The 27563-nt window shown below is 34.8% G+C and overlaps 1 protein-coding gene across 4 annotated transcripts in view; it reads right to left on the bottom strand.

The window, feature by feature from the left end:
* Nucleotides 1-27563, bottom strand: part of HHIP (hedgehog interacting protein) — an 85871-nt gene that overhangs the window by 9612 nt on the left and 48696 nt on the right. For all 4 annotated transcript variants that reach the window (XM_081959948.1, XM_081959950.1, XM_081959949.1 and 1 more), the window contains exons 5-11: nucleotides 14602-14753; nucleotides 12575-12748; nucleotides 10855-10998; nucleotides 8149-8270; nucleotides 6580-6703; nucleotides 4539-4669; nucleotides 2470-2551 (exon numbers count right to left, since the gene is read on the bottom strand). In XM_081959948.1, the coding sequence (XP_081816074.1) occupies nucleotides 2470-2551; nucleotides 4539-4669; nucleotides 6580-6703; nucleotides 8149-8270; nucleotides 10855-10998; nucleotides 12575-12748; nucleotides 14602-14753 (929 nt within the window). The remainder of the gene's footprint in view (nucleotides 1-2469; nucleotides 2552-4538; nucleotides 4670-6579; nucleotides 6704-8148; nucleotides 8271-10854; nucleotides 10999-12574; nucleotides 12749-14601; nucleotides 14754-27563) is intronic.

The raw sequence follows: 27563 nt of genomic DNA on the forward strand, positions 1-27563 counted from the left end.
GCAAACTGTCAAAAAAATCCAGGAATATATTTCTATAGATTCAGAAGCTTGCATTTTCATGAGAAAATAGAACTTGGGATGTGTGGATAATAATATATAATAATAATTATTATTATTATTGTATACTTTTTGAGACTCATCACTTGAAAGTTGCATTGAGAATGTTAATAAGGCTTTAAGTGTTATTTTGAGCTCATGTAAACATATCAAAAATGGTAACCCTATAAAACGTCCTTTCCTCATCAGTTTCATTTCATATGCATTTCAAAGTATTTGCTGTCCTTAAGTTAGGCCACACATTAAATAGCGAACAGAGAGTTTTGCTTTGAGAGGTCTGGCCTTTAAGTTATGCCAATTTCAGGCCACTCTAAATGGTGGGGTAACAAGAGCACAAATCCAAGGTCAAACAAACAGCCTCTTTGTAATCAGAAACTAATAGTGGATTAAAGGTGTAAAATTCACCTAAATCCACACACCAACAGACTAAACAATCTCAGTGAAGTGGAGTAGTATTTGTTTTATAAAAATACTTTCACTAGAAATCTTTAATAAACAAAACAAATAGAAGAGCATGATTGGCAGTAACATCTGCTTCTTAATTAATAACATGTTGTTTCAATGACAGATCCATGACAAATCATTAGAACTTTTTCTGTGGCATGCAATCTTATTTAATTTATAGTTTAAAAGCTTTTTTATTCCTCCCCTACCACAAGCAAAGGCTCCAGGATCACCTTCCCTACGCCTCTGTCAGTTCTTGCAGATCTTACAATATATATTTCTATAAATTTATCTTCAATCATTCATACTAGAACCTGTCCAATTTTCTTAGAAAGAGAAACTTTTCATGAATATTTTCATGAAAAACTTATAAGTAGAGGCATCTATACAAAAAGGCACACATACAAATACATATGTATTATGTAGCATTAGGTGTAGCATTTTTTAAAAAACATTTATTAGAAAAGTTGCTTACAATAGTCAATCTATTGGGAAGGTTGTGTGCAAATATTAATGTAATTGTATGAGTTGCTCTATGTTGCTTTTGATGGAAAATATATCCAAATAGGGTGTTGCATAAATAGACAACAGCCCATTGTAACATTTCAATCAGAATAGAGCTGGAAGGTACCTTGGAGATTTTCTAGTCCAACTTTATTCTGTTTCAGACAGGTGGCTGCCCAGCCTTTTCTTTAAAACCTACAATCTCTGAAGGCAAGGTGTTCCAATGGTTAATTGTCCTTACTGTTAGGAAATTTCTCCTTAATTCTAGTTGTTACTCTCCTTAATTTAGTTTAGTTTCCATCCATTGTTTCTTGTCTTGCTTTCTAGTGCTTTGGAGAATAATTTGACCCCCTTTTTTGTGGCAGCCTCTCAAATACTGGAATACTGCTATCATGTCACCCCTTGTCCTTTTCTCTAGGTCAGTGATGGCAAACCTTTTCGACACTGTGCCCAAACCGGAATGTATGTGCATGTGCATATGCATGCCAGAAAACCAAAGACCAGCTGCCCCGTGCGCATGCCGGCCACCTGGTCTTTGGGTTTGCGGGATGTGCATGCACACTGTCCAGCTGGTCTTCAGTTTTCTGACACTTTGGTGCGTGCTAAGACCATCTGCCTGGGGGACATGCACATACAGGAAACCAGAAGAGCAGCTGGCAATGGCGTGCGTGCCCACAGAGAGAGCTCTGCGTGCCACCTGTGGCACGCATGCCATAGGTTCGCCATCATGGCTCTAGACTAAGCATACCCAATTCTTGCAACCAATTGTTTCATTTGTATGTCACTGAGCTGGAATATTGGTGGGAAGACAGCACCCACTTATCTAATGAAGTCCTAGTAGTTTAGCTGGGTTATCTTGGCTTGTCGTGCCCTTGCAGGCAGCATGGGTGCTCCACTTACTTCCAGCAATGATGGCTCCTGCCCATAGCCAGTCAAAGTCTATTCTCATTAATCAATTAGCCTGGGCAGCCTTCCTAATGGCCCTGGGACTGGGCCATTCGTTAGAGTAGTGCTAACATTCCCAGAGATGCAACACTGAAGGAATATCCCTGCCATGCAAGAAAAACTGGTGCCAGGGTTCACTCTATCTACCTGATCTTGGGAACCACTAGGAGCTCCTTTTTCCCATTATTATTTTTTTTAATTGCAAAATTTTATATTGCAATCTGCTGATGTAGAACAAATATTCCATTTTTAAATTTATTTTTATCCCATCTTTATCATTTTATAAATATCTCAAGGTGACAAATATACCTAATGCTCCTTCGTCCTAATATCCTCACAACAAAGCTATGAGATGGGTTGGACTAGCCCAAGGTCTCCCAGTTGGCTTTCACGCCTGGTGCGGGACTAGAACTCACAGTCTCCTGGTTTCTAGCCTGATACCTTAACCACAGTAACAAATTGGCTCTCAGTTTTATGATTTATTTGTTAGATTTATGTCTGATCATATTCATTTCTTACCTTTTGGGATCAATGATTTTATAGAGTTTTCCGTTATGTGATTGTGTCATGCTTTTACTGCTTGCTAAGATGTAAATCTCACCTGTCAATGAAGCAAAAATAAATAAATAAATATTGGTATTCACTAAAAATATCAAGTAACATAGGCATTATGATGAAAAGTACACTGTTATGGATATGATTATGTAGAAGGAATTAAATAAATTGACCACTGCATCAATGTGTATCCTCATTTTTAAAACTGTAAATAGAGAGTCCTAGACTTATGTGGAGAAGTGCTGTCATGAAACTCATTTAGTCATTTTGACAAAATAGTTGGATTCTGCAGTTTTTTAGTCAAATTGGTTCTCGCGTGTTTGAAATATTGTGGTGCATGCTGTTGTTTGCCTTAAAATATTTGGTAACCTGAATTATGAAGAATGCTTCATATTTCTTTACCACAGATTTTCCACAGATTATTTAATAATTTAAACAGGATATTTAGTGGTTGGAGAGCCAAATGTATTCATAGGGTTTTTTTTTTTAGAAATAGAAAAACCAAATGTCAGCTGATATGCTGTAACATACTGTATTCTATTAGTATATTGCTACCTTTTATAGATACAATAATCACAGTTTCTTTACAAGATTTAAGTAGATATTCAATATGCATCATATTTAGAAGAGTGAGAGAAGACCTTCATAACATTCTTTGTATTTATGCCATTTACAAAACCCTAAATCCAGATTAATAAAATGTAATTTCTGTGATTACATATTTTGGTTTAGTACAATGGTCTGTTTTATATTATATGTTAATTCTCAAAACATTTTAGTCTAGAATCCCAATTTTCAAGTACTTTTCAATCTGTGGTAGATCAAATGTTTAGTGGATTCTATACTGAATAGATCGGGTAAAAATGGTTTTATCTGGATCCCTGCACTGAGCAGGAAGTTATAATTAGTGAAATAGTTTTTATATGTTTTTCATCTAAAGTAAAGGAAACCTCTTTCAGTCATGTCTGACTTTAGGGTACGGAGTTCATCTCTGTTTCTTCGCTGAGAGAGCCAACATTGTCCGAAGACATTTCCATGGTCATGTGGCCAGCATGACTCTATGCCGAAGTACATGAAACAGTTACCTTACCACCAATGATACCTATTTATCCATTTGCATCTGCATGCTTTCGAACTGCTAGGTGGGCAGGCATTGGAGCAAGTAACAGGAGCTTATCCCTTTGCATGGTGTTTGGGTCTCGAACCTGGGCTGTCAACTTTCCAGCAGACAAGCTCAGTGTCTGTACCCACTGAGCCATTGCACCCGCTTGTCATCCAGACTATTCCAAATTACTATCTATAATATTCTCTTTAAATATTGCTTGTAGATAATACAGCATATGTCTATGGGGACTGTTAGGAATATGCTTCCTTCACACTTCTATAGCTCCATTGCCTATATACATTAGCTATTTCTGACCACAGTTCAAAATATTTATCTATAGTAGTTTTTTTCCAACTTGATCTTCTCCAGATATTTTGGCTTTAACATCCATAACTCTTGCTGGTGATATGTTTGTAATCTTAACATACCTGGAAAGTGTACTACATACTGGATAATCAAAGGGAATTCAGTCCTCACATTTTAGAAGCTCTGAGGTAAAACAATGGTGAATTAAAAATAGAGTTACTCTCTGAAGTAGGACAATTAGAAGAGAAAGGATATTCTTCATATATAGCCCTGTTAAGGGGTAAATCTATACAAATGTTAAGCTTTCTGTTGCCAGATGACATTATTTGCAAAATTAATTAATTGAGTTTTTATAATTGGCTATATCAGCCTCCTACCATTTTATTATATTGTTATTTTTCTGTTTTAATGTTATGAATGATTTGGCTCTTCTTTACTGGATTTGTCTAAGTGGAGGCTGGTTATTAATGTGTACCTCACACAATGATCTAAATGACTCTTCCTGGAATTATGTTTCACTTTATTTTACAAAAATGTATTACTGTAAATAATCATAAGATAATTCTGGGATAAATTCCAATTAATATATTATAAAACAATAAGCAGTTGCTTTTTGTCTTACCCAATTCATCTTCACCAAATCCTAAAATGTGTCCAGCAAAGAAACCCTGACATGAACCACTGTTGCCCATACATAATGGTTTTTCTTGCCACTGTCTTGTAATAAGACTCTGTTGTAGTGTTAAAAAATTCCTAAAAACAGATAAAAAGAGAAGAGTTACACAATGCTTCCATTAACTTTATTGAGGTCAATGTAGAAACTAAATAATAAATATCTGAATTGCAGTCCATATTTCTCCAAATTCTTTGACATTATAGCTTTCAGGTTGGGTTTTCTAGCAGTTGTAATCCCTACACATCTTGAAGGCACCAAATTTGAGAAGGTTGTATTTAAAGTCTGAGCTATAAAGCTTATGATTCAATTTTCATTTTGATAGATACTTAAAAGTGATTTTGAAGTTTCTACTCCAGTTACAACTGATAAGCCTATAATAGATTGATGTCATACAACCAGAGTTGCTCAAAGACTTGTTCTTAATGTGTGATAATAGAATTAACAACACAATTGCCTATGTTTCTTTTAAAGCAAGTCCCATTATGTCAACAGAATTGACAGGACTAACATAAGCATGGATATTCCAAAGGAGATTCCATCGGAGATTTAGAAATTCTCAACTAATCCCGATAAAAGTTAGGCAGGATAGATATGGTTAGTATTTAGTTCAGAGACAACAAGGAAATACCAGGGATATAGGGTAGAAAAACAAAGAATTAATAGAACAGAAACATTGCTGAGAAAATTGTGGGTGTGTCCATGTAATCACCTGAAGAAGAGCTTGATTCAAGAGAATCTGTACCTTTAATAGGACGACAGTATGACTTGAAGCAATGCTTATAATTTTAACATGGGACCTTTAATGTCATTTAGAACACTATAGATATGTTTGCACAATACATAAAAGTATTACTGAGAATATATTTTCTCCATAAAGGGATCCTAGAAACTGTCAATTTCTTCATTTTTGGGGATGTGCGTGAAAATTAAAACATTTCTGAATGAGGATGTTGCTTAGCTACCTTTCTCCTTTCTTTCCATATTTCATTCCCTCATGTGACCAGAAAAAATAAAATAAATTTTGAAAGGAACAGCACTATTTTTTCACTCTAAGTTTGATTTATAATGACAGCACTAACAAGAAACTAATATTTAATACTGCTGATTGAAGTCAATGTAAATATCTTGAGCATTAACTAATCTTTGAGAACTAACTAAGACCATAGTTTACTGGGTGATCATATTTTCATGATATCCTTACCTAGACCACACAATCTAGGTGTCATGATTTGAGTTCTGTTAAATCCTATCACAATACATTGTTATATGCTCCAAATACTTAACATTTACTGGTATGGGAGCATCTGCATTGTGTAAAAGCTGAACTTTCAGGAAAACAATGCAATTTCATGTAGAGCTCATTATAATGACTCTGTCTAAATGCAAAGCAATGTTGTAGTTTTTCCTAGAGAATTGACAGTTATTTTTAATGGTAAAAAGTAACACAATAATTCTGCCCCTTGCATTGGAAGAACTCAGACCCGAATTAACCACAAACTCCAAAATTGATCTTCAAGATCAAAGATGAAGATTTACCAATCCACGATTTCCTCAGTTTATCTGAATTAGCACTAATCATAGCTGTTTATCTTATTAATTCCCAACTTCCTTCAGATTCATGTTCAGTTTTTCTACTATCTCCCTGTGACTAATAGATCAAAAAGTAAGGTAAAGCTATATGTCATCTGTATACCAATAACATTTTAGATCAAATTTAGTTGAGTTTACCTCATGGTTTCAAATAAAGGCTGAACTTGGCGGAGAAAATGCGATTCTAAAGCAATGGAAATAAAAGTCCTTCAGTGGCCTCATCTTAGTTCAACCTTCCATTAAGGGCTGGAACCATTATAATATTTTAAAATTAGATTTCTGAAATCCATCCTGGCAATACATACTACTAGCAAACTTTCATCACCATATAATGCACTTTCATTTTTAAGTTAGAAATAACACATCACTTTTTCTATGAGAATTGTAAATAATTTACCCATTGCGGTCTGCAAATATGTAACTTCCATAAAGTCTTTCAGATTGGCAACCTCTGTATATAAATCCACCAACCAGTGGTCCAGAACTGAATGGCTTAAATTCTAAAAGTGAAGGTTCGCTTTCTGGAAAAGAACTACCATAGTGTTAGATTAAATTAAAGTTAATAAAAGCATGTGCTAAGAATTGGGAAATACGACATTTAAAATAAATTATTTCAGAATTAGGTTTATATTGAACAATTCTCTATAAACATTCACAATTAAGTTTATCAATATGTAACATGACTTATACCCAAATAATATTCAAGGAACTTCAAATACAGCTGCTAAAAATAGCTACCATCTATGACCATTATTTCTTGGCCTTCACTGTAACATGAACTTCTTTTTAAAAACAAAATAAAGTTGATATTTTGCATCTCATAAAATAAAAATGCCATAGGAAAAAAGAAGAAGCTATTTTTGGTATCAAAGGGAACCATCTGTAAATTTCCCCTGTTAGAACATGCTAATTGAACAGAATTGTTCTAAATACCATTCTCATCTTTTTTTAAAGATATGAGAATACTCTTGCTGTACCTCCAAATGAAATATGAAAAACTGCAATATACTTGTGCTTCCAGAAGAATGGTACTACTGCCTATAGTTTTAACTGGCGGCGGCGGGGTGTGTGGAACGGACAACAGTGGATACTAAATTTTGATATTGAAAGATTAATGGCAAATTAGCATTTATCTAACATAGTACTTTCACTTAGGAAAAGCTATAGCCACTGCTGATTTTCATCACTGTTCTGAAAGTTTACCCTGTGTTGATCTGGGTGTGTTTGTGTGTGTGTGTGTGTGTGTAATTTTTATATAATCCTGAATCTAAACAATTCACACAGGTTTACAATTCAGCTGCTCATGAATATTAATTGACTATGATTGAATAATGAGGTTTGGGAAATGTTTCTTATAGAAAAAGGAAGATATATAGAAGGAAGAGAAAAAATTAAAAGGTGGATTCTGGGATTCATTTAAAATAGATATGTTGTTGTTTCTGGTGTCCCTTAATGGACTTTTGCTGATTAGAATAACAAGAGTTTAAGACTTGTTTATAAATAAATAGATGAGATATGGGATGAAGAGATACTTTATTGTTTTTTTAATAGAAGGTCAATTAAGAAAAAAATTACATTTGGTGTGATCAGGGGGAAGTTATTTTATTTTTTTTCTTCTTTTTTCTTTTCTCTGCCGCATTTACATTTTCTTTCTTTCTTCACATTGTTTATTTTTATTTAGTATTTACTATGGCAATTATTTATATCCTTTGTTTATTATTTTATACATTTTATAAACTTTATACTTTTTCTTTTTGTTATTAATTTTTTGCATTTTCTATTAGTTTTTATTTGTATAAATTAATGCCGAATACAATTATAATATAAGAAAATATCCATCATAAGTAAAAAAAAAGATACCTATTGTATTCCTAACATCTGGACACTATACTGTTGCTATATTAGATTTTCTATCTATTTTTTGAAGGGAATATGAATATTAAATGCTCCATGATCTAGCACTTACCATAATCTTTTCCTTTTATTATCTGAAGGATCCTTGCTGATGATCTGTTCTTCTCATTCGAGTCTGAACAAAGTATTGTTAAATTAATATTTACATCTGTTGGATGGCGATCCACTGCACACCTGTTCAAGGACATTGTTTTGTGATGACATGAACTAATTCATTTGTTTGCTATATATGACTTCTATTTCTATATCACCAATTAATTTCTATTTACTGATGTTAAAGTGTACCTTCTTAAATGGAGCATTAAATAACAATCATATGCAAACTGAGAAATTGGATAATTAGAAAATATAAATTCATAGGCAACTCACTCAGAAAAGAGCAAATATGTTTGAGTGCCTGGCTTCCAGGAATACAAAAAATAAAAGAACCGGTGGTGGATGAAATGTAGTGGAACCAGTCTGCCATGGTTCTATGGATGCTTCAAAACACCCAAGTCAGACATACCTCTCTGTCAAACTGTACCATTACCAAGGACCCCAACCTACAACATCTCTAAAGAATTGACAAAAAAGCTTGGACACTTCACAGCTGGAAGTAAATACTCCATCAACTCACCACTATAGTGTCTCCAAAGAATCAAAGATGTGATAACAGATGAAGATGAAACCATGGTCCCATTTGAAGTCACAACACTTTTTGTATCCTTAGACCCAGAATTAGCCAAAGAATCCATGACAGCAGAACCAATCTAACCAAATACACCAAGATTGAAATAGCCATAGTCATAGATCTTATCAACCTTTGTATAACCACATACTTTCAGTTTGATGAACAAACATATCAATAAATCAAAGAAACACCCATGGGATCACCATTTTCAGGACTCATAGCAGAGACTGGATAGCCATTTGTCTGAAATGGTATAGGGTTTCCTGCCTAGGCAGGGGGTTGGACTAGAAGACCTCCAAGGTCCCTTCCAACTCTCCTATTGTATTGTATTACTATAATGGAACTCTTGGAATTGATAGCACTTCCATACACACAACCCAAAGTATGGACCCAGTACATAGATGCTACCTTTGTTATAATAACAAGAGAACACATACCAAACTATCAACACCACCTTCAAATGAATAAAATTCACTGGGAAGAAGAAAACAACAACATGCTCCCCTTCCTGGGTATTCTCCTAAGCAGGGGCAGTGATGGCAAATTAGAAACATCGGTGTATCATAAAACCACTCACACTTCACACCTTGGGTTGTTGCTCTGGTGCTCCATTACCAAAGCAACAACAAAATCCCACAAGAGAAACTGTGTAAGAACATTATTTATATAAGCATAAAACTCACTGTAGTAATCCTGAACATTAGAAAAAGGAAACAGATCATAATATATAATATCTTCCAATAAGACGGATAGCCATGCAACTTGATCAAAAATAATCATTCAACCCAATGCAGCACAACTCATACAAGCTGTGAAAAGGATAACACTGCCATAGGTCAAAAACATCTCAAAAAACACCAACAAACTATTACATCCACATGGCATTATCATAGCACACAAACCAACCAGTGGTGGGTTCCAGATCCCGGTGCAACTGGTACAGTGCAGCGGGGCCGGGCGTCCACCACATGAACACACGCAGCGCGCGCATGTGTACTTACTGTCTGCAACGCTCCGTGATGTCTCCGCAACGCTCTAGCTGCTCGGTGGAGTGTTGCACAGGCGCCATACGCTCCGTTCACAGAAGCACCGAAGAGCTCAAAACCGGTAAGAAACACGGGCGGATGGGTGGGCCCTCTGGAGCACTGTGCCGCAACGGTACCCGGTACTCCCAGCAGGCACTGGTACACCTGTACCGGGGTGTACCGGTCATAACTCACCACTGAAACTAACTAAAAATCTCCAAAACATCCAAAGTAAACCAAAAGAACCCAGCAGCCCCAAAAGGAAAATCAGAAGTCACCTACAACATACAGTGTAAGGTCTGCAACAGCCACTATGTAGGACAAACAGACAGAAGTCTAGTAGAGCACCAATTAACAGTCAGAAGATATTTTACAATACATGGACAGACTTAACCATATTTTCAACTGGGAAACTGTGAAGCCTGCTAGACTAGGCCCAGTCCAAAAACAGTAGCTAATTGCTGGAAACCAGGCACTCAGTCAAATCAGACATTAACAGGCATAAAGAGTATCTACATGCCATTCAAAAGAGACAATCAAAAAGCCAAAAAGGAAACAAAAAGATCAAAACATTTCCTTATCAGCAATCAACACCCACATGAGCAGAGAATTAACACCAAGATTAACATTTGAACAATAAAAAAGCAAACAATATCCCAATCAAGGAACTGCCAAACAACTGCAGTAAATAATAACCCAATCAAGGAATCACCAAGACTACTTCCACCAACAGAAACAGGTAAGCCACTAAAATATAAAATGAGAGCAAACTCCATTCCCTATGAGAACTGATGGTGTCACCTAGTTTGCTAGTGAAACACCTGCAAAAAAAGTTCAGAAAGCAGCAAGGATGCCACAAACTGACTGTTTCTACACATTTATAACTTCTTTTTCTCATTAGTAAAAGAATACTCCAAATACTTTGATGAAGAAAGAGCTACTTTAGGCAATATTTATTTAGCTTCTTTATTCCCTATATTATTTTCCACATTGCTTTGATTAAGTTTTAGAAACTATGTTAGTATCCTTTTCCATTCTTCAAAAGAAAAAGTAATTTACCTACCTGCCTGGATTATGGAGTCCATGGGCAAAAATTTCAGGAGGCTGGTTAGTGCTGTTAAAATGTGGGTTAGACTGTGGTACGGAATAAGGCACATGGCAGAAATCAGTGTCTACATCCAACCGCAGTACCGAACCTGTAAAATCACTGAGAAAGTTGGAGACAAGATAATTTATTTTTAAAAGGCAACAGCATTTTAACTTCTACTTTATGTTCTGAACAGTCGTCACTTGTTAGAGAATCTTTTAGAAGAGACATGACAGGGGTGGGGATTTTTTGGGGGGAGGGTGGGGTGTGTGTGTGGATTGTTATGTGTGTTGGGCCTGGTCTCTGGGTGTTATGTGAATTTCGTTGTATGGGTATACTGTGTATATACGTACAATGACAATAAAGTATAACTAACTATAAAACTAACTACAAGGGGTGGGGCACGGGAAGTCAAAGTGATGCAAACATCATTGTGCCATTTTCTATGGACACTGACATATTACATGTAGCCCAACATTGGTGAGGCTTGCTTTTTTTCAGAGTAACAAAAGCCAGTGATGTTGTTAAGAATGGAATATTCAAAGATTTAGAATCAAAGTAACATACCATATTTTTTATTTTTTATTACATTTCAGTTTTGCTAGTCATTCAAATAATATATAGTTCAATCCACGGTATCTTTCTGGGCTTCGTGTCAAATTTCACTGATGTCATACATATTTAAAATACTATCTGTATGGATATTATGGTAAAGGTTCCCCTCGCACATATGTGCTAGTTGTTCCTGACTCTAGGCAGCGGTGCTCATCTCCATTTCAAAGCTGAAGAGCCAGCACTGTCCGAAGACGTCTCCGTGGTCATGTGGCCAGCATGACTAAATGCCAAAGGTGCATGAAACGCTGCTACCTTCCCACCAAAGGTGGTCCCTATGTTTCTACTTGCATTTTTTACATGCTTTTGAACTGACAAGTTGGCAGAAGCTGGGACAAGTAACGGGAGCTCACTCTGTTACGCAGCACTAGGGATTCGAACTGCCAAACTGCCGACCTTTCTGATCGACAAGCTCAGCGTCAGCGAGAAGCTTAGCCACTGAGCCATCGCGTCCCATACTATGAGATACATATAAATGTCTATCCACAGACAGTAATCTCATTCTGTATCTTTGCTTTAATCCTACTTGGAAGTGATTCAGAATTTAAGGGGTTTGTCATCAGACCTCCCCTTATTGTAATTGTAATTTGCATACCTCCTCTAAAAATCTTAACATCAAGATGAGCACAAATGAACAATGAATTCAATACAATGAAACTTTGGGAAGGTGTATGTATTCAGGTTCTTCATGCCTCCCCTGGAGCCTGTCTTCCCCTCCCCAAAGAGATACCCCATACCGTTTGGAAAACCTGATTTTAAAAAAAAGTTTGTTTCTCAAAAATTAAGTCAACATGACTGATCTTTAATTTTTAATGGTCACATTTTTGTTTATTTTAAATCAGATTCTCTTCTGAAAATGAGTAATAGATAATAAATAACACAACTTTAGCAATTAAATTATGATGAATTATTTCCAACTATTTGTCATGGGGAACAAATTTTAATTTCTCATTCATTCAGTAAAGTGATATGAAATAACGTAAATATAGAATGGTAATTACTTATATTTCAAGAGCAGAATTAGGGTGGAAATTTTAAAAATCAAAAGACAAAAAAGGTTTTTATCTACTGGAAATTCTTATACCTCAGACCATCCATCTCCTCCATATCATCTATTGTGATCATTCCATCACCAAGGATTATGTATAAAAACCCATCAGCACCGAAAAACAGCTGCCCTCCAAGATGTTTTCTATGTAGTTCTGCAACTTCTAGGAAAGGTCTTGCAGTCCGCATATCAACTTGGTGTGGATTCTTCCTGCAATAAGTGAGGGAAGAAATGAATTCCAGTAATATATTTAACTTCAAAGTAGGTATATCATTTTTGTTTTCAGCCTGTAAAATATTTTTAAATAATGACAGACAGCAATGTAAACAGTTGCTTGCCATAATACAAATGAATATACGGTTTTTGTTGCTTTGCCTTCCTTTTTGCAAGAGTTTGCAACGTGAAGCAGGTGAAGGAGTAGATTCTAACTAACATGCGAGTAATTCAAATTCACATTTTCAGGCAGCTCATGAAGCCCATCTTATGGCACAATACTAGGTTGCCCTTGGATGACATGTTGCAGAGTTGTTGTGCTGCAGAAAATCAAAGGGCCCGGACTTCAAGATCAAGATAAACTTTATTTTGGCCAAAAGACTCAGACAGTGTAAACCCACATCTTACGTCTGAACAAAAGATCTTGATTAAGACACACGCTTTATATAGTTCAAAAGCAGCAAAACACGGAAATATCTTTAAACATTCCTATTGGCTAAGCTCCTTATTGCTAGGCAGAAGCCGATTGTCATGCAGGAAATATTGACTTATGCGGTTTGGCTAGGTGTGAAAAACTAGCTCGGTGGTTTGACATTTTAAACTTCCTGAGTTCAAGCTTCCTGTCTCAAAGATGCTATTTGTACCTTTCAAATCACAAAGATAAAAAATGACTGAAGATCATCTAATCTGACCCCAAATTATCTCACTCTTATGTCCAAATCTCACTTTATGTCCTACTTTACTTGTGAATGTAAAATAGTGCTGGGGTATGAGACAGGATATACAGCAAGTACTACATAAAGTTCTTTGAAGGCAAGTCAGGATCTAAAACACATAGAGTTGCATACAGAGAGGAATTAATTTTAGATTATCACTAATGGTTGCTTAAAAGGATAGGCAACAAAAACACTTTCTAGAGGTGGAATATAGTCTGGATTCCCAGAAGGGAGGGGCTGCATTCCAGAGGACCAAGAAATAGCAAAGTATAGATAATTTAGTTGGGAGAAATAGGGTCAAGATAGTTCCTCCCTACAACTTGTCAAAATATATTTTTAATGATGTAAGTAATTCCTTTAGTTTGGCAAGATTTATGTCTAGGAATGAGGACCAATACAGGAAACTGCATTGAAATAAATCTGGGTGTCCTTCTTGGTTTTGGGGACTAGACATTTATGAAATACCATATTATAACAGATAACAAATTGAAGAATATTAGGAACCAATCAATAGAGTTGTAATATTAGTGTAAGGAAAACATTCTGAGAATGTGAGAATAAGCAGGGTACCCTGAATAGAACTTCTGAAATCATCATAAGGGCCAAGATTTTGCCTACATGTTACTGATTAGCCTGGAAAAGAAAGTAATATATTATTTATCCTGTGCACATATGTCTCTCAATTAGTTTGTTGTTTATTCCTCAATATATAAGAAATCATTTAATTCCAAATACAGTGGGATATCAGATTTTTATATTATACACTGAATTATCCAGTAATCAGAACATTATCATAATTATTATTATTACCAGAATTACCATTACCAGAATTATTAACGTAAGAATAATTGAATAAATATAGAAGAGAGAAAAGTAAATGTAATTGCTTCTAGTCTCAACATTATTTGCCTAAAATTTAGTTTGGACTGTATTATATTACACAATATAGTTTATATTATATATAGCATAGCAAAGCATAGCACTGTGTAATATCTATATGTACCTTTCATCAATCAAGAGTTTCATCTTTGAAAGTAAAAGATACAAACATAGGATTTAAGAGAGCAGAAAAGGGACACAAATACTTAAAAGCATACTAGGAAACACTGTAGAGATTGTATATAGAATCCATACCTGGACACAGTGTATTCTACTATCCGAAGAATATGATCATGAGGCCCGATAGCCCATCGTTCTTGGTTGGTGGTATAGGACAGATACAACTTCCCATTTTTTTTGTAATCGGGATGGAATGCAAGACTTAGGAGCCCTCTTTCATCTCCACCCTGTAGTCAAACGAAAAACACAAAGAATTGTGAAGTTAATTATGTTCCTTATTGTGTTTAAGAAACAACCACCCCCTCCCCAGTTTCTTTCTTTCTTGTGAGGAGTCTTTGCCAGGCTTCTTTCTTCCTTTTCTGTTTATGAGGGAAAGGATTATAAAACACTTCTTCTGGATTGGATGATGGGGGTAGGGATGTTTCTTGAGAGTTGGAATAAGGCAACTGTTTTGTTATCAGTATACAGGCCTCTTTACCTCCACTTTTATGGAGTGAGTTTTGAGTGGAATCTATGGGAAGCCATGAAGACAAGTTTAAGTGCTTGTGAGCATTCTTTACTGGATTACTTGGTTGCCTGTTGTATGCAGAAGGCAAATCAAAAGGTCTATAATCAGCAGTCACTTCAAGTATCCAAGCTTTAAAATACAGTGCCAACTCCCACTGTCTTGGCAATCTGTTTAGAAAACAGTTAAATTGCTTGTGTAATATCTAAAGCTTTGTTTTACCCTGGAGGCAGCTACATCACTTGTCACAACTATGGTGGTCTGTTCATCAGGGCTAGCAAGCATACTGTAGGTAATAAGCAGACTCCAGTCTCTTTGCATAAAAGCATCACTTTGTATGAGGGCCTATAGTGTACAGCTTTTTATTATTTCAAAAAGAAAGAAAGAAAATGCCCAAACATCTTTCTTTCATTATTTATGTATGCCACACAGATTAGTATAGTTACATGTTTAGCATCAGTTTCACATACTGTGACAATACAAATGTCAGTAACAGAATAGAGAAAGACAATTCTCCCTAAATAAAAAAAAATAAAAAAGAGAGAAAAGGCAGGAAGGGTTACATCAGAATTAGGAATTACAATAATCAGAAACTCTCCTCTCCGCCTTTCAAACAGCATAGAAGTATTCTTGCACTATTAGAAAATGTTCTGATGATATAAACATGTTCCCATAATGATAGAAAGATTATGGTTCAGTTCCAGTCATATTAATTAAACTACTGCACACCCAGTGGGAGTTAATTCAGTTATAAGCAATGTATGTACTGTTGATTTTAATGGATTTATTCTATGTAACTCTGGATCAAGGTTTGGATGCGAAAATTATATGTGAGACTAACTAATGTTTTAATACTATGTATATGGGAAGAAAGCAGTTTGACTAAAGTCTGTGTGCTCTCTTTCTTCTTTTCTGCTTCATAACAAGAGAAATAAATCCAGTTTCCTTTTCTCAGTGTCCAATAGAATTCCGGAATTTATTTAATAAAAGATGGAAATATTATTTTGGAACACACTATATAAAATTGCTGAAGAACCATCCTATGAAGTTAAGCTGCTTAGCTGAAAGGATCAAAATACAGAAAACTTAGGCACATGCAGGTCTGTCCACTATTCTCTTCTGTTCTCCCCCCCCCCATTCCCCCTTGTTATGCTACACTAGAGGCCACCATCAGAGACCATCCCCAAATTTCCATTGAATTTTAGGTGAGGTTTGTATGGCAGCCTGTAGGTCCATTCTCAGAGTTTCACTGCTCTTTGGATCCTAGCCAGAGTTCACTAGACAGCATTTTCAATAGCCTGATAAGTACTTCTCCAATTAGCAGCATGTAGGATGAAAGCTTTGCAAAACCATCAGTTCCTTCTTTTAAAATCCATAAACGAAACTATTGCAGAGCAGCTTCGAAGTTACTTGGACATTCTGATGCCAGTTTTCTTCTAAAGAACATAATGGAACAATGACAATTCAAACTCTAATTATTCTTAATTTAATTGTCTTTCACTTGAATAACTTTTTATATGATTTCTACACACTTCACTGACTCTTCATTTTTTCGCTGTAAACTTATGTTCATGTTGCTTCCAGGAAAAGCATCCTGAAAATTTCTGAAAACAGCTGTTGAAATTCAAAGATCTAATTTACATTTAACTGACGTACTCTTTTAACAGAAATGAAATTCTAGCATTATATTTTGTATTATATGTTTTTGGGTAATGTAGAAAATACTGCTATAATTATTGGCACCTTTTCCAAATTAATGGCATGTGTTGGGATTCCATCAACATTTAAAAATTAAATTCCTTTTTTTAAAAACAAAAAGCACTGACCACAGTGCAGTGATAAGCTGAATCTGTTAAAAATAATAAACCCACGTTTATGAAAATATACAGTCTGAATGATTTTGAAATCCATTTTGTATTAAAACTTCTACCTTTCTTTAGGGAGAAAGTTGAACATTTGTATTTGACAGGAAACTATCCCATTCCTATAAATGTGTATTTATATGAAATGGATCATCATATTATGGATGTACTGTTTGCTTCTATAGAATCATGTTATATGAAAATTTATGAGAACATTAACAATCGGTTTGACATTTCGTTCAGAAGAACACTAGACACATTGAGGTAATTCTATATTAGGTTATGAAAAATCTGAAATGAAATTCATGCCTTAATCTCTATGTGCTTTACTTAAGAAATATAAAAGTGCAAGATGCTTTGGCTGGACCCTCATCTATGATTCTAAAAACAATCTGATTCAAATCAGATGTATCTAGAACAGTGTTTCTCAACCTTGGCAACTTTAAGTCCTGTGGACTTCAACTCCCAGAAACCCCCAGCCAGCTGGCTGGGGAATTCTGGGAGTTGAAGTCCACCGGACTTAAAGTTGCCAAGGTTGAGAAACACTGATCTAGAAGCTGCCATTTGTCTTACCCATTAACCTGACAAGAAAATAATACAGGTAGTCCTCAATTTACAACAGTTAATTTAGTGACCACTCAAAGTTACAACAGCACTGAAAAAAGTGCCATGACCATTTCTTACACTTATGTCTGTTGCGGCATCCCCATGTCAGGTGGTCCAAATTCAAACGCTTGGCAACGGACTCATATTTATGACGGCTGAACTCTCCCAGGGTCATGTGGGTATCTTTTGTAACCTTCTGACAAGCAAAGTCAACGGGAAAGCTAGATTCATTTAACAGCCGTTATTAACAACTGCAGTGATTCACTTAACAACTGTGACAAGAAATGTCGTAAAATGAGGCATAACTCAACAAATGTTTGGCTCAAGGGCTAATCAGTAAACGCCAACAAATGTCTCGGTTAGCAACAGATATTTTGGGCTCAATTGTGGTTATAAGTCAAGGACTACCTGTATATTTCTTTTCTTTTTTTTTACACAATGAGTTAAAATTCCCCAAATCAATAAACTTATATTCAGGATATGAAAAGTAATAAATTTCCAAGAAATAATGTTTGAGTTTTAAAGAGTTTGGAAACTTGGTCGCTTTCAATTTTCCTCGTTCTCTTCTTCCATTTCTTTGTAATTGCATGGATAACGCCCATCTTGGCATTTCAGGGACAAAACACTTAAGATTCTTTTTTTTTAAAAAAAAAATACTATGTAATTTTATTCAGCATGTGAGCACTGATAAGCATCTCCTCTTTCCATGTCATGCTGAAGATGATATTGAAAAGCTGGTCTTCACATACAGTATATGCAGTGTAAGGCCTCCATACACTGTATACAGAAAGGCTTCAAAGCTCTAATTCACATTAAAATTTTGCTCCCACACATAAAATAGAAGTTACAATCATTTGGGATTGAGATGTTCTATTATTGTGCTACAATGTAGTTGTTAAAATCACTGTGCGATAAAGATCAATTGTGGTAATGAGAAAAGAAAATAATTTATGGTCAGATTAGGTTAGATGAGCACAGCTATTAAAAGATCAGTGAACTTTATAGAAATTGAAACAGGTTGGTCATAGGGTCATTCCACATTAGTGCCACATTGTGCAGTTCTTTGAATTATGACTGTTTAAAGTTACACTGGTGTGAAAAAGTGACTTATAACTGGTCCTCACACTTACAACTGTCACAGTATCTGGGTGGTCACAAAATGTGTGTGTTTGGCAATTGGTATCTAGTGACAAATGTTGCAAGATTCCGATGTCGCCATTTGCAGCCTCCCCAGTGGGCTTTCAATAAGCAAAGTCAGTGGGGGAAAACAATTTGCTTAACGACTGCAGCAAAAAGGTCATAAAGTTGGGTCCAGCCCATTTAATGAAAGCATCATTTAACAATGTTCCAGTTGTGATTGTAAGTCAAGGATTACCTGAATTACATTGTCTACCATTTTTTGGGGGGGAATATCATAGTGGAAATGTAAGTTATTGTGTTAGAAATAATAGTTTCTATAGAAGGTCCTTATGGCACATTCTAGTCGTATATATGAACATATGAAGAACGGTTGCAGGAACTGGGTATGTTTAGCTTAAGAGAAAGAAGGACTAGGGGAGACATGATAGCATTATTCCAATATCTCAGAGGTTGCCACAAAGAAGAGGGAGTCAAACTATTCTCCAAAGCACCTGAGGGTAGAACAAGAAGCAATGGGTGGAAACTAATCAAGGAGAGAAGCAACTTAGAACTGAGGAGAAATTTCCTGACAGTGAGAACAATTAATCAGTGGAACAGCTTGCCTCCAGAAGTTGTGAATGCCCCAACACTGGAAGTCTTTAAGAAGATGTTGGATAGCTATTTGTCTGAAACGGTATAGGGTTTCCTGCCTAGGCAGGGGGTTGGACTAGAAGACCTCCAAGGTCCCTTCCAACTCTACTATTGTATTATTGTATTATTGTATTATATTTAATTTATGGTCGAAAACAGGACACTCTGCTATTCTACAATGTCATCTTTGGTTTATCTGCCAATAAACACAAAAATAGAAAGATAATAATGAAACAGGGGCTTTGACCAATCAAAATATTACTAATGACAAATAGAAGAATACAATATAATTTCTGATTCCCTGTTTCCATAAAGATTTTTAATGGACTGTAGCTAATATAGTGGTCATGCAGTTGAAGAGATTATCTTCACATCATTAGAATGAAATATAACACTGAAGTGGCTGACTTCATTGCTTAAGGTTACACTGCTATCTGGTATTATAGTATATAGTTCCCATTGTAAGTGTAAATAAGAACTTGCCCTGACCTTTAATACAGCAAACATTTAAACAAGTTAGTAATATTATTATGAAATGGAACTTAGTGGCTTGGACCACCAAGAAACAATCATAATTTTTTTAAAAATTAAGTTTTGACCATGTGATTTTCCTTACGAATTATGCAACTGCTTATTGTGACATACGGGTTAAACTTTTAAAAAATGACACTTTTAAAGGAGATTTATAGAGTTTCTATTTTTACAATGATCATATCAACAATTAAACAGGATGTATTACTAATGCATCAAATTGAATTTGCTTGATTCTCTGGCTAAAATTTGAATTCTAGACCAATAGAGAATTATGTAATTCACAGTTACTTTAATGGAGACAAATGGAGACAAAAATAGTTTAGTTCCATAAAGGAGATTTAAAGGAGATTTATAGAGTTTCTATTTTTACAATGATCATATCAACAATTAAACAAGACATATTACTAACGCATTAAATTGAATTTGCTTGATTCTCTGGCTAAAATTTGAATGCTAGACCAATAGAGAATTATGTAATTCACAGTTACTTTAATGGAGACAAAAATAGTTTAGTTCCATAATTTCAATCATTTAATATTGTGGAAATGCTTACAACCTTATTTATTTATTTGACTGCTTTACTCTGACTGGCTAATATAGAATTGAAACAAAGAAAAAAATAAACAATCAACACCAAAATGACAAAAATATAATATAAAACAATATAAATTGAGGCAGACACCATTTGTTCTAAACTGGATTTCATTTCTTCATTTAACATGCAGACTATACTATTAATAAAATGACCAATCCAGGAAGAACGTTGCTGTCCATACTACACATGAGACACTGAACAAATAAACAGCACAGGTAAATCTGGCTAGACAAAGAGAGTCCAGCTTCAGGTTGAAGGTCCTTTGGGCAAGCTATGCTTTATAAATGCTGCAACTTTTGCTTCAGATGTCTAAATTTATTATTTGATGCCTAGATTCTTTCTCAAAGTAGGCTCCTATACAAATAAATGCTGTGCTACTTACTTGATAATAAGCAGCCTATCATGTGCTGACTACAGATATGTTGGAAATATTGAAGAAAATGTCCTAACCCAGCAAGATAAGGTCATTGAGACAAAACATGGATATCCTGTTGTTTAATACATCACACAATAAGTGTAAGGATCCAGTCGGATGATATTTCTAGATGATATATGAAGTACAGTTTCTGAGCAAGTCACTAATACCAAGCAATAGCCATTACAATCTAATACTGTAATTTAAGTTTCAGAATTGGTATTATAAAATAAGATGATATTCAACAATATCCTCAAGACAGAAGTACCATTTGTATTTAGTTTTAGTCCTTTTATGGCTGTCTCAAAAACAATGTCAATTTATCATACAGCAATAATTGCTACTTAGATAATTTTATCAATATACCAGACAGCTCTAGGTGGCGCATGCAGAATAGAATTCATTGCCTTTTGATAAACTTCAAAGACACTTGACAGTCAAAATGAAATTTTATAGCAACCACACTCCATTCTAAAGGCTGAAAATTGTACAATTCTGACGCCAACTGTATTTGTCAGCTCAACACCTGAAACTGTGTAACTTGCATAGTCTTGTTTACTAGCTTCATACGAAAACAAATAAGGGTTTTGTTAACATTTTTCCCTGGGACAATCAATATGCTACATATTTAATTTGTATCTTCATGTACTTGTTTTGCAATATAATTTGCAGCATTTTGTTTAATTCAGAATACAGAATTTCTACCATATTGTATGGTATATTTCTCAGGTTGTATGGAACAGTACGACACACTATAACTCTGTGAACATATTCAACCATTTGCCCGAGCCCTTTATACAAATAGTTGTACTATTCTACTATATTGACTATATTGAAAATGAGCAGCAACAGTTGTAATATAATCCACTTTCCTTTTGAAGAATAAGGACAGTAAATTTTCTTTGAAAACATTTTGCTTTTCATCCAAGAAGCTTCTTCAATTCTGAACTGGATGACAAGTGAAATGTTTTGAAAGGAAAAAAATCAAGAAAGTCCAGTTGCCTTTTAGAAAAAGCACTTTGGGACTTTGAGTCAAAAATGTTGTCTTTGCCTTAATATGGAGAAATGGTAATTTTGTAGCTGTGATCCATGCAATAGTTTGGGAAGGTGAGGGCAACAGAGAATGCATCAATCATAACAAGTGTTAAAAAGCCTATCACAAATTGGACTGGTTTTTGACAGCATATAATTATGTAATGAAGGACAACTTCCATGTGACACACACATGGGGCTATCTATAGTCCAGGGCCTTGGTTATTCAGTCCTGTTTTAAGTTCTTTAGTGGAACATTGTTCTAAGAATACTATTCAGTTACATCAGAGGCCTTTTCAATTAGGGCTAATCCAGTTGCAGAATTCTTTCTCAGCACGCTTGCCCAAAACCAGGTCTGTACACCTTTAATTTTCAGGCAAAAACAAAAGAAATATACAGACACTCTCTGCTATTTCTTATTTGTTTGCTTTAGTGTGATTTAAATAATGATACTGTTTGCTTGCTTATTTTATTCGTCTTTTCATTCAGGAGGGAAAACTTAAGCTATGTTTTCCCCAAGAGTGATAAAACAAGTCAGAGATATTTGGATTAAAAAGACTCAAATGCAATGTTCTGATTCCCAAGCTGAACTTTAGCTATGAAAACAAGCTTTCAAAATATTGTTTCTTCCTCTTCTTCACTGCAATTTATTAGTCCTTCAGTTCACTTTTATCCTTTTTAAAAAATGAAACGGAACACAGTTTCCTGTTAAAACTGTGGTAAGTTAAAGCCAATTACAAGAGCGGAGGCAACATTTTGAATGTTGTTTTCTTTTACAACAGTCTATAATTTCAAAAAAGGGACAGGGAAAACACTAATAAAAGTCAGCCATCATTATGATGTCATTGTTATGGTTTCCCGTGAAATAACCTAGCAAGTACAAATAATATTTGTAATGTGTGACATCATTAATATAATCCTTCCATTTCTCAAATTTTATGTTATATTTAGACATATTTCCTGTTTGTTGCAAAGAATACCTTCTACATGGCATTTGTTCCATTAACAAAACTCTGCTGTATATTAAACCATCTTTGCTGAAATACACATGGACATATCAGGCTAGAATTGATACAGATCCAGGTTGGCAATTTATGGAAAGTGATAATGACTTATAAATCAAAGACTCCATTACACTTAACTGACTCAGCTGGTCCTTTTGACTCAGTAAATGCTAAAGTAGGGGTCATGACACCTTAATTCTGTGTGGCCAAACTGCTATCATTGCTCTTATTGTTCCAGTCCCTGATAAATTGTGATGATTATTGGCACCTTGAGCCTTTCACTATCTCTTACTTTATTCCACAATGTTATTTTAAGGATGGAGATTGGGAGTGAGCCAGATCAGTAAGAACAATTTTGCCTGTATGTACAATTTACTTTACAACCCCCCAGGAGGTTGCAGCACAGGATTTAGGATATCACTACAATAGAGCTCAGGATGTCACGACACAGCCCATTACCCAGGTCATTACAACACAAAAGAACAATAGGCACACAGCCAGTACCTCAGCCACACAGGATGTTACGAAACAGCCAACTAATCTGCAAACATCAACTCCATCAACTAATCAAGATGTTACAACACAGCCAACCAATCGCTTACAGCAACAAGGCCAGCACTCCACACACCACCACCAATATTTATAGAGGGACAGCAGCTCCGATCACGCTTTGCTCACACAGGCACGAAGCCGAAGGCACCAGCCTGAAGATGATGAGTGGGACCTCGTTGAAATGTCGCCAAGATACTCTCAATCTTACATGGGAAAAGACTCGAATACGCCAAAACCTGCACACCTGTACCCGTGAAAATCTACAAAAACAATTTACTTTAAATATATATATGAAAATGAAATGAAATTAAGTTTTATCCAAATTGTATTTGAATGTGTTCATGTGGTGAACTGTGGTGAAGTAGCAGAAAATATTGTGCTAAATATAAATAACATGAGTTTGAAAAAAATTACAAAACTACTTCATAAATATATTCAGCAGAGCATGCTGTTCAATTTTGGACAAAAAGCTATGCTTTTACTTGTAACTGTGAAATATACAAGGTCCTTTTGATGCTCATAATATATTATAACAGTCGTACTGTATATCATATGACTGATAAAAGTGATATTGCTTTTCAGAAACTATCATTTTTTGCACTCTGTCATTATATAAATATATTAAGAATTCTTCTGTGTTATCCTTATCAAACAAAACAATTGCAGTCAGCATAGAACAAGAAAATTTCGGAGCCTGAAAGAACTAACAAGTTTGCAAAAGTGTAAAATGTCTTTAAGGAAAAGGCTTCAGGCTGAAAATAATTTTCCCTTCTGCAAAATCTCAATGACTGTTGATCATATTTAGTGGCCATATAAAGTTGAAACACTATTAAGTGGGAAGGAAGTAAGGAAGGAAGAAGGTAAAGTGGCTTAGGAGAAGCATTTTTCTATACAAAATAAAATTTAATAGATTAGAAGCTAGAACAAAATCCTTCTTGTGTGGACCTAAATAAACATAAAAATAAATGTTTGGAATTTGCCCATAAAATTTAACAGAATCAACTCTAAGATTCCTGGTGCAAGTACATAAATACTTATGAAGTTATAAAATGTGTAAATCTTTCAGGGAGGGGGGGGATAGACAGTTTATTTTCCATTACGGATTTCAAGCTGGAAGGAAGTGTCAAATGACATATCACAGGATTCTGTTTCAGATCCTGTACTATTCAACACTTTAATATATTTGTGTACAATGGGAGTAGTAAACATCTTAGAAGAAAGCACCATGATTCAGGAGTATCTTGACAAGTTGGAATGCTGGGTAGAAACTAGCAAAATGAATTTCAGTAGAAACAAATGCAAAGTTCCACATATGGTAGGAAATATTAAAACCATAAATATAAAATGGGTTGGATCCCATTGGGGAGCAGTGCATGCAGAAAAAGATTGAATGGATCACAAGCTAGACATGAGTCAAAATTATGATGTAGATGCAGAAAAGCAAATCCCATTATAGATTGCATCAATAGAAGTATGTCAAAATCAAGATAAACAATATTTTTACCCCTACTTTGCTCTACATAGGCTACACCTAGAATACAATGACCAGTTCTGGGACTTTTGGTTTAGGGACAACATTGACAAACTTAAAAATTTGCATAGGTTACTAGTCAAGATAGCACACTAAGAAGTATGAAAGGAATGAGTGAGGAATAGTTGGAAGCAATGAGTATGTTTAGCTTGGACAAAGAAGGAAAGGAGATATGTGAGATACCTAAAGGGATGTTACATAGAAGATTTGTGGAAGGCAGGAAAAGAAACAATGGGTTTAATTTAGAAGAAAGCTGATTTTGTTGAATATCAGAAAAAAATCCAAATGGTAAGAACTGTTTATCAGTGAAAGAAACTTGTAGGAGGAGACTTTCCACTGAGGATTTGTAAACAGAGGATAGGTGGTAGTTTGTTGGATATGTTGTAGCCCTGGGGTAGAGGGGGGAGGTTGAACTAGATTATATCAAAGATCCCTTCCAACCCTTAAATCTCGTGATTCTTTCTATTTATAATAATCAAATGATCAATCAATCTTATTTATTCTCACTTTGTTTCTGTATTCTTTCAAAATCATGGTGATTCTGGTTTCCTGGGTATTCTATTTTGGTTTTAAAAACTGTTTATGTTTCATTTTTCTATGTCTAATACTGATTCCTACTCGTGTAGGTTATATATTTTTGCTCATTGTTTGAATACTTTAAGTGCCTTGATTTTTGAAGATAAATTGTATGCTAATATTTTAATTTCATTAATCATATGGATTATAAATGTTTATTCATAATAACAACCCTCTAATTTTAGTGTAACATACTACTTTCAAAAATGTACATATGTTTTCAGGCGAACATTGCATTAAAAACGGTGTGCTGGATATGTTTGCCACCTTATTTGTAAAAATAATAAAGGTGGAATACAAATAAATAACATGAAAATAATTTCACTATATTAAGCAGCTTTGCGAGTTTAGATCCTTCATTTTTAAAAATAATTTTACATGATTTTTAGAGTTACTCTTTTATGAGTCTAACTGCTCAAGTTCTCCCAATAATCTTCAGTACCTTTCAAAGCCTGTGTAAAACTTTGGCTACTTTCCAATAATAATATCTGTGTTCCCAATGATAAATTGTACAATTTTATTATTAAGTTAACTACTCTAAAGTTCAATCTTTTCTTATAATGCTTATTAATGTTATTTTGTTTTTGTGTTTTCCATCTCCATCTCCAGTTTCTTTTTTCTTTTTTCCTTTCCTCATTTTTGCTTTCCTTTTAGTAAACCCATTTTAGGCCAAAACCATTTTTTTAATGCCGAGCGCTTAAAAGATACAACTGACTAGAAGTGCATTTATAAATCCTGGAGGACTCATAGAGGATTGGTCCAAAAATGTGGGTCCTTTTGGTATATGGAAAAGGGGGAGATTTAGAAGCATTAAACAAAAGTTTGATTAAAGTTATTATTATGATTTCTATAGTTCTGACTGTAAGACATTTAATTTAAACTGCATATTTATCTTTTGGATCTGAGACTGATACATCTCAGGGAATTTTGAGAAAAGTTGAACTCTTTTCAAAATGCCTACAAAAGACATTATTTTGTGCTGAATTATTGCTGCTTGCAGCCCACACTATAATAGAGTGTACTTGTAGAAAATTTCACTGGAGAGGAAGTGGATTTCCTGAACATGTTAAGGATATTTGTGTTCATGGTGTGATGCATGAAAACGCTGTGGCTTCTAACAGAGGTATACACCATACAACTTGTCCCACCCTCGCTATGAATTTGAGTGTCAGGTTCTAAATGTTGATACAATATTCAAGTTGCTGTACCACAAACAATTACAACAGATGTTCTGTATATACTTGGTTTATTCATAGAGTTGCTTGTTCTTGAGGTTTCGTTTTTAATAGCCTTTCTTCATATAGATACTTAAAAACAAGAAGCTGAAATTTGATAGCAACCTACTTGGAAGAAATGTTCATTTGACTGAATAGATTCTATACCTGGGTAAACAGGTATAAGACTGCACTCAGTATTTCATTATATATTATATTCTTAATATTGCAGGTCAGATTAATAAGGTGTTAACATACTTAACTTTAAATTTACAGTCTCATTTCTGCATTGTAGAATATCTGGGAGTGCACATTCAACTTTGCTTATTGTAGAGTTTTTAATTCACAATTTCCATACATAACAGTATGTTTAAGCAATCTCTGTGCTATTCATATAGATTCTAATTTCCTTTCCCCCTTAGACTACTTCTGGCTACCTTTTATTAAAAATGAAATTTACAATGAAATTACTAGCTGGTGCTATGACTCCCGTTTTGAATGGTCATTACTACCTAACTTAAATGTATTTCCTCAATTCAAATTGAGTGTTTTAGTTCATAATTTGTCAAGAACAACTTTTTAATCCTAAAAAAAAAAAGAATGATATGGTAAATTATGCTTCTCGCATGTATTCTGATGGAAAACAATTGTATTAAAAATATTACAAACTGAGAAAGCCATAATATTATTGAGAAACTGATAACTTAGAGCTAATTCCCTCAAACAAATATTATTTTTTGCAACAAAATAAACTAAATGCTGAATATATCATATGGATAATTGTTTTGATGGCTGTTGCATGTAGTCCAATATTTTTTCAACCCACAGCCAGAAGAAAAAC

Source organism: Natrix helvetica (genome assembly GCF_964273705.1).
Source record: "Natrix helvetica genome assembly, chromosome: 7".
NCBI classification, from domain to species: Eukaryota; Metazoa; Chordata; class Lepidosauria; order Squamata; family Natricidae; genus Natrix; species Natrix helvetica.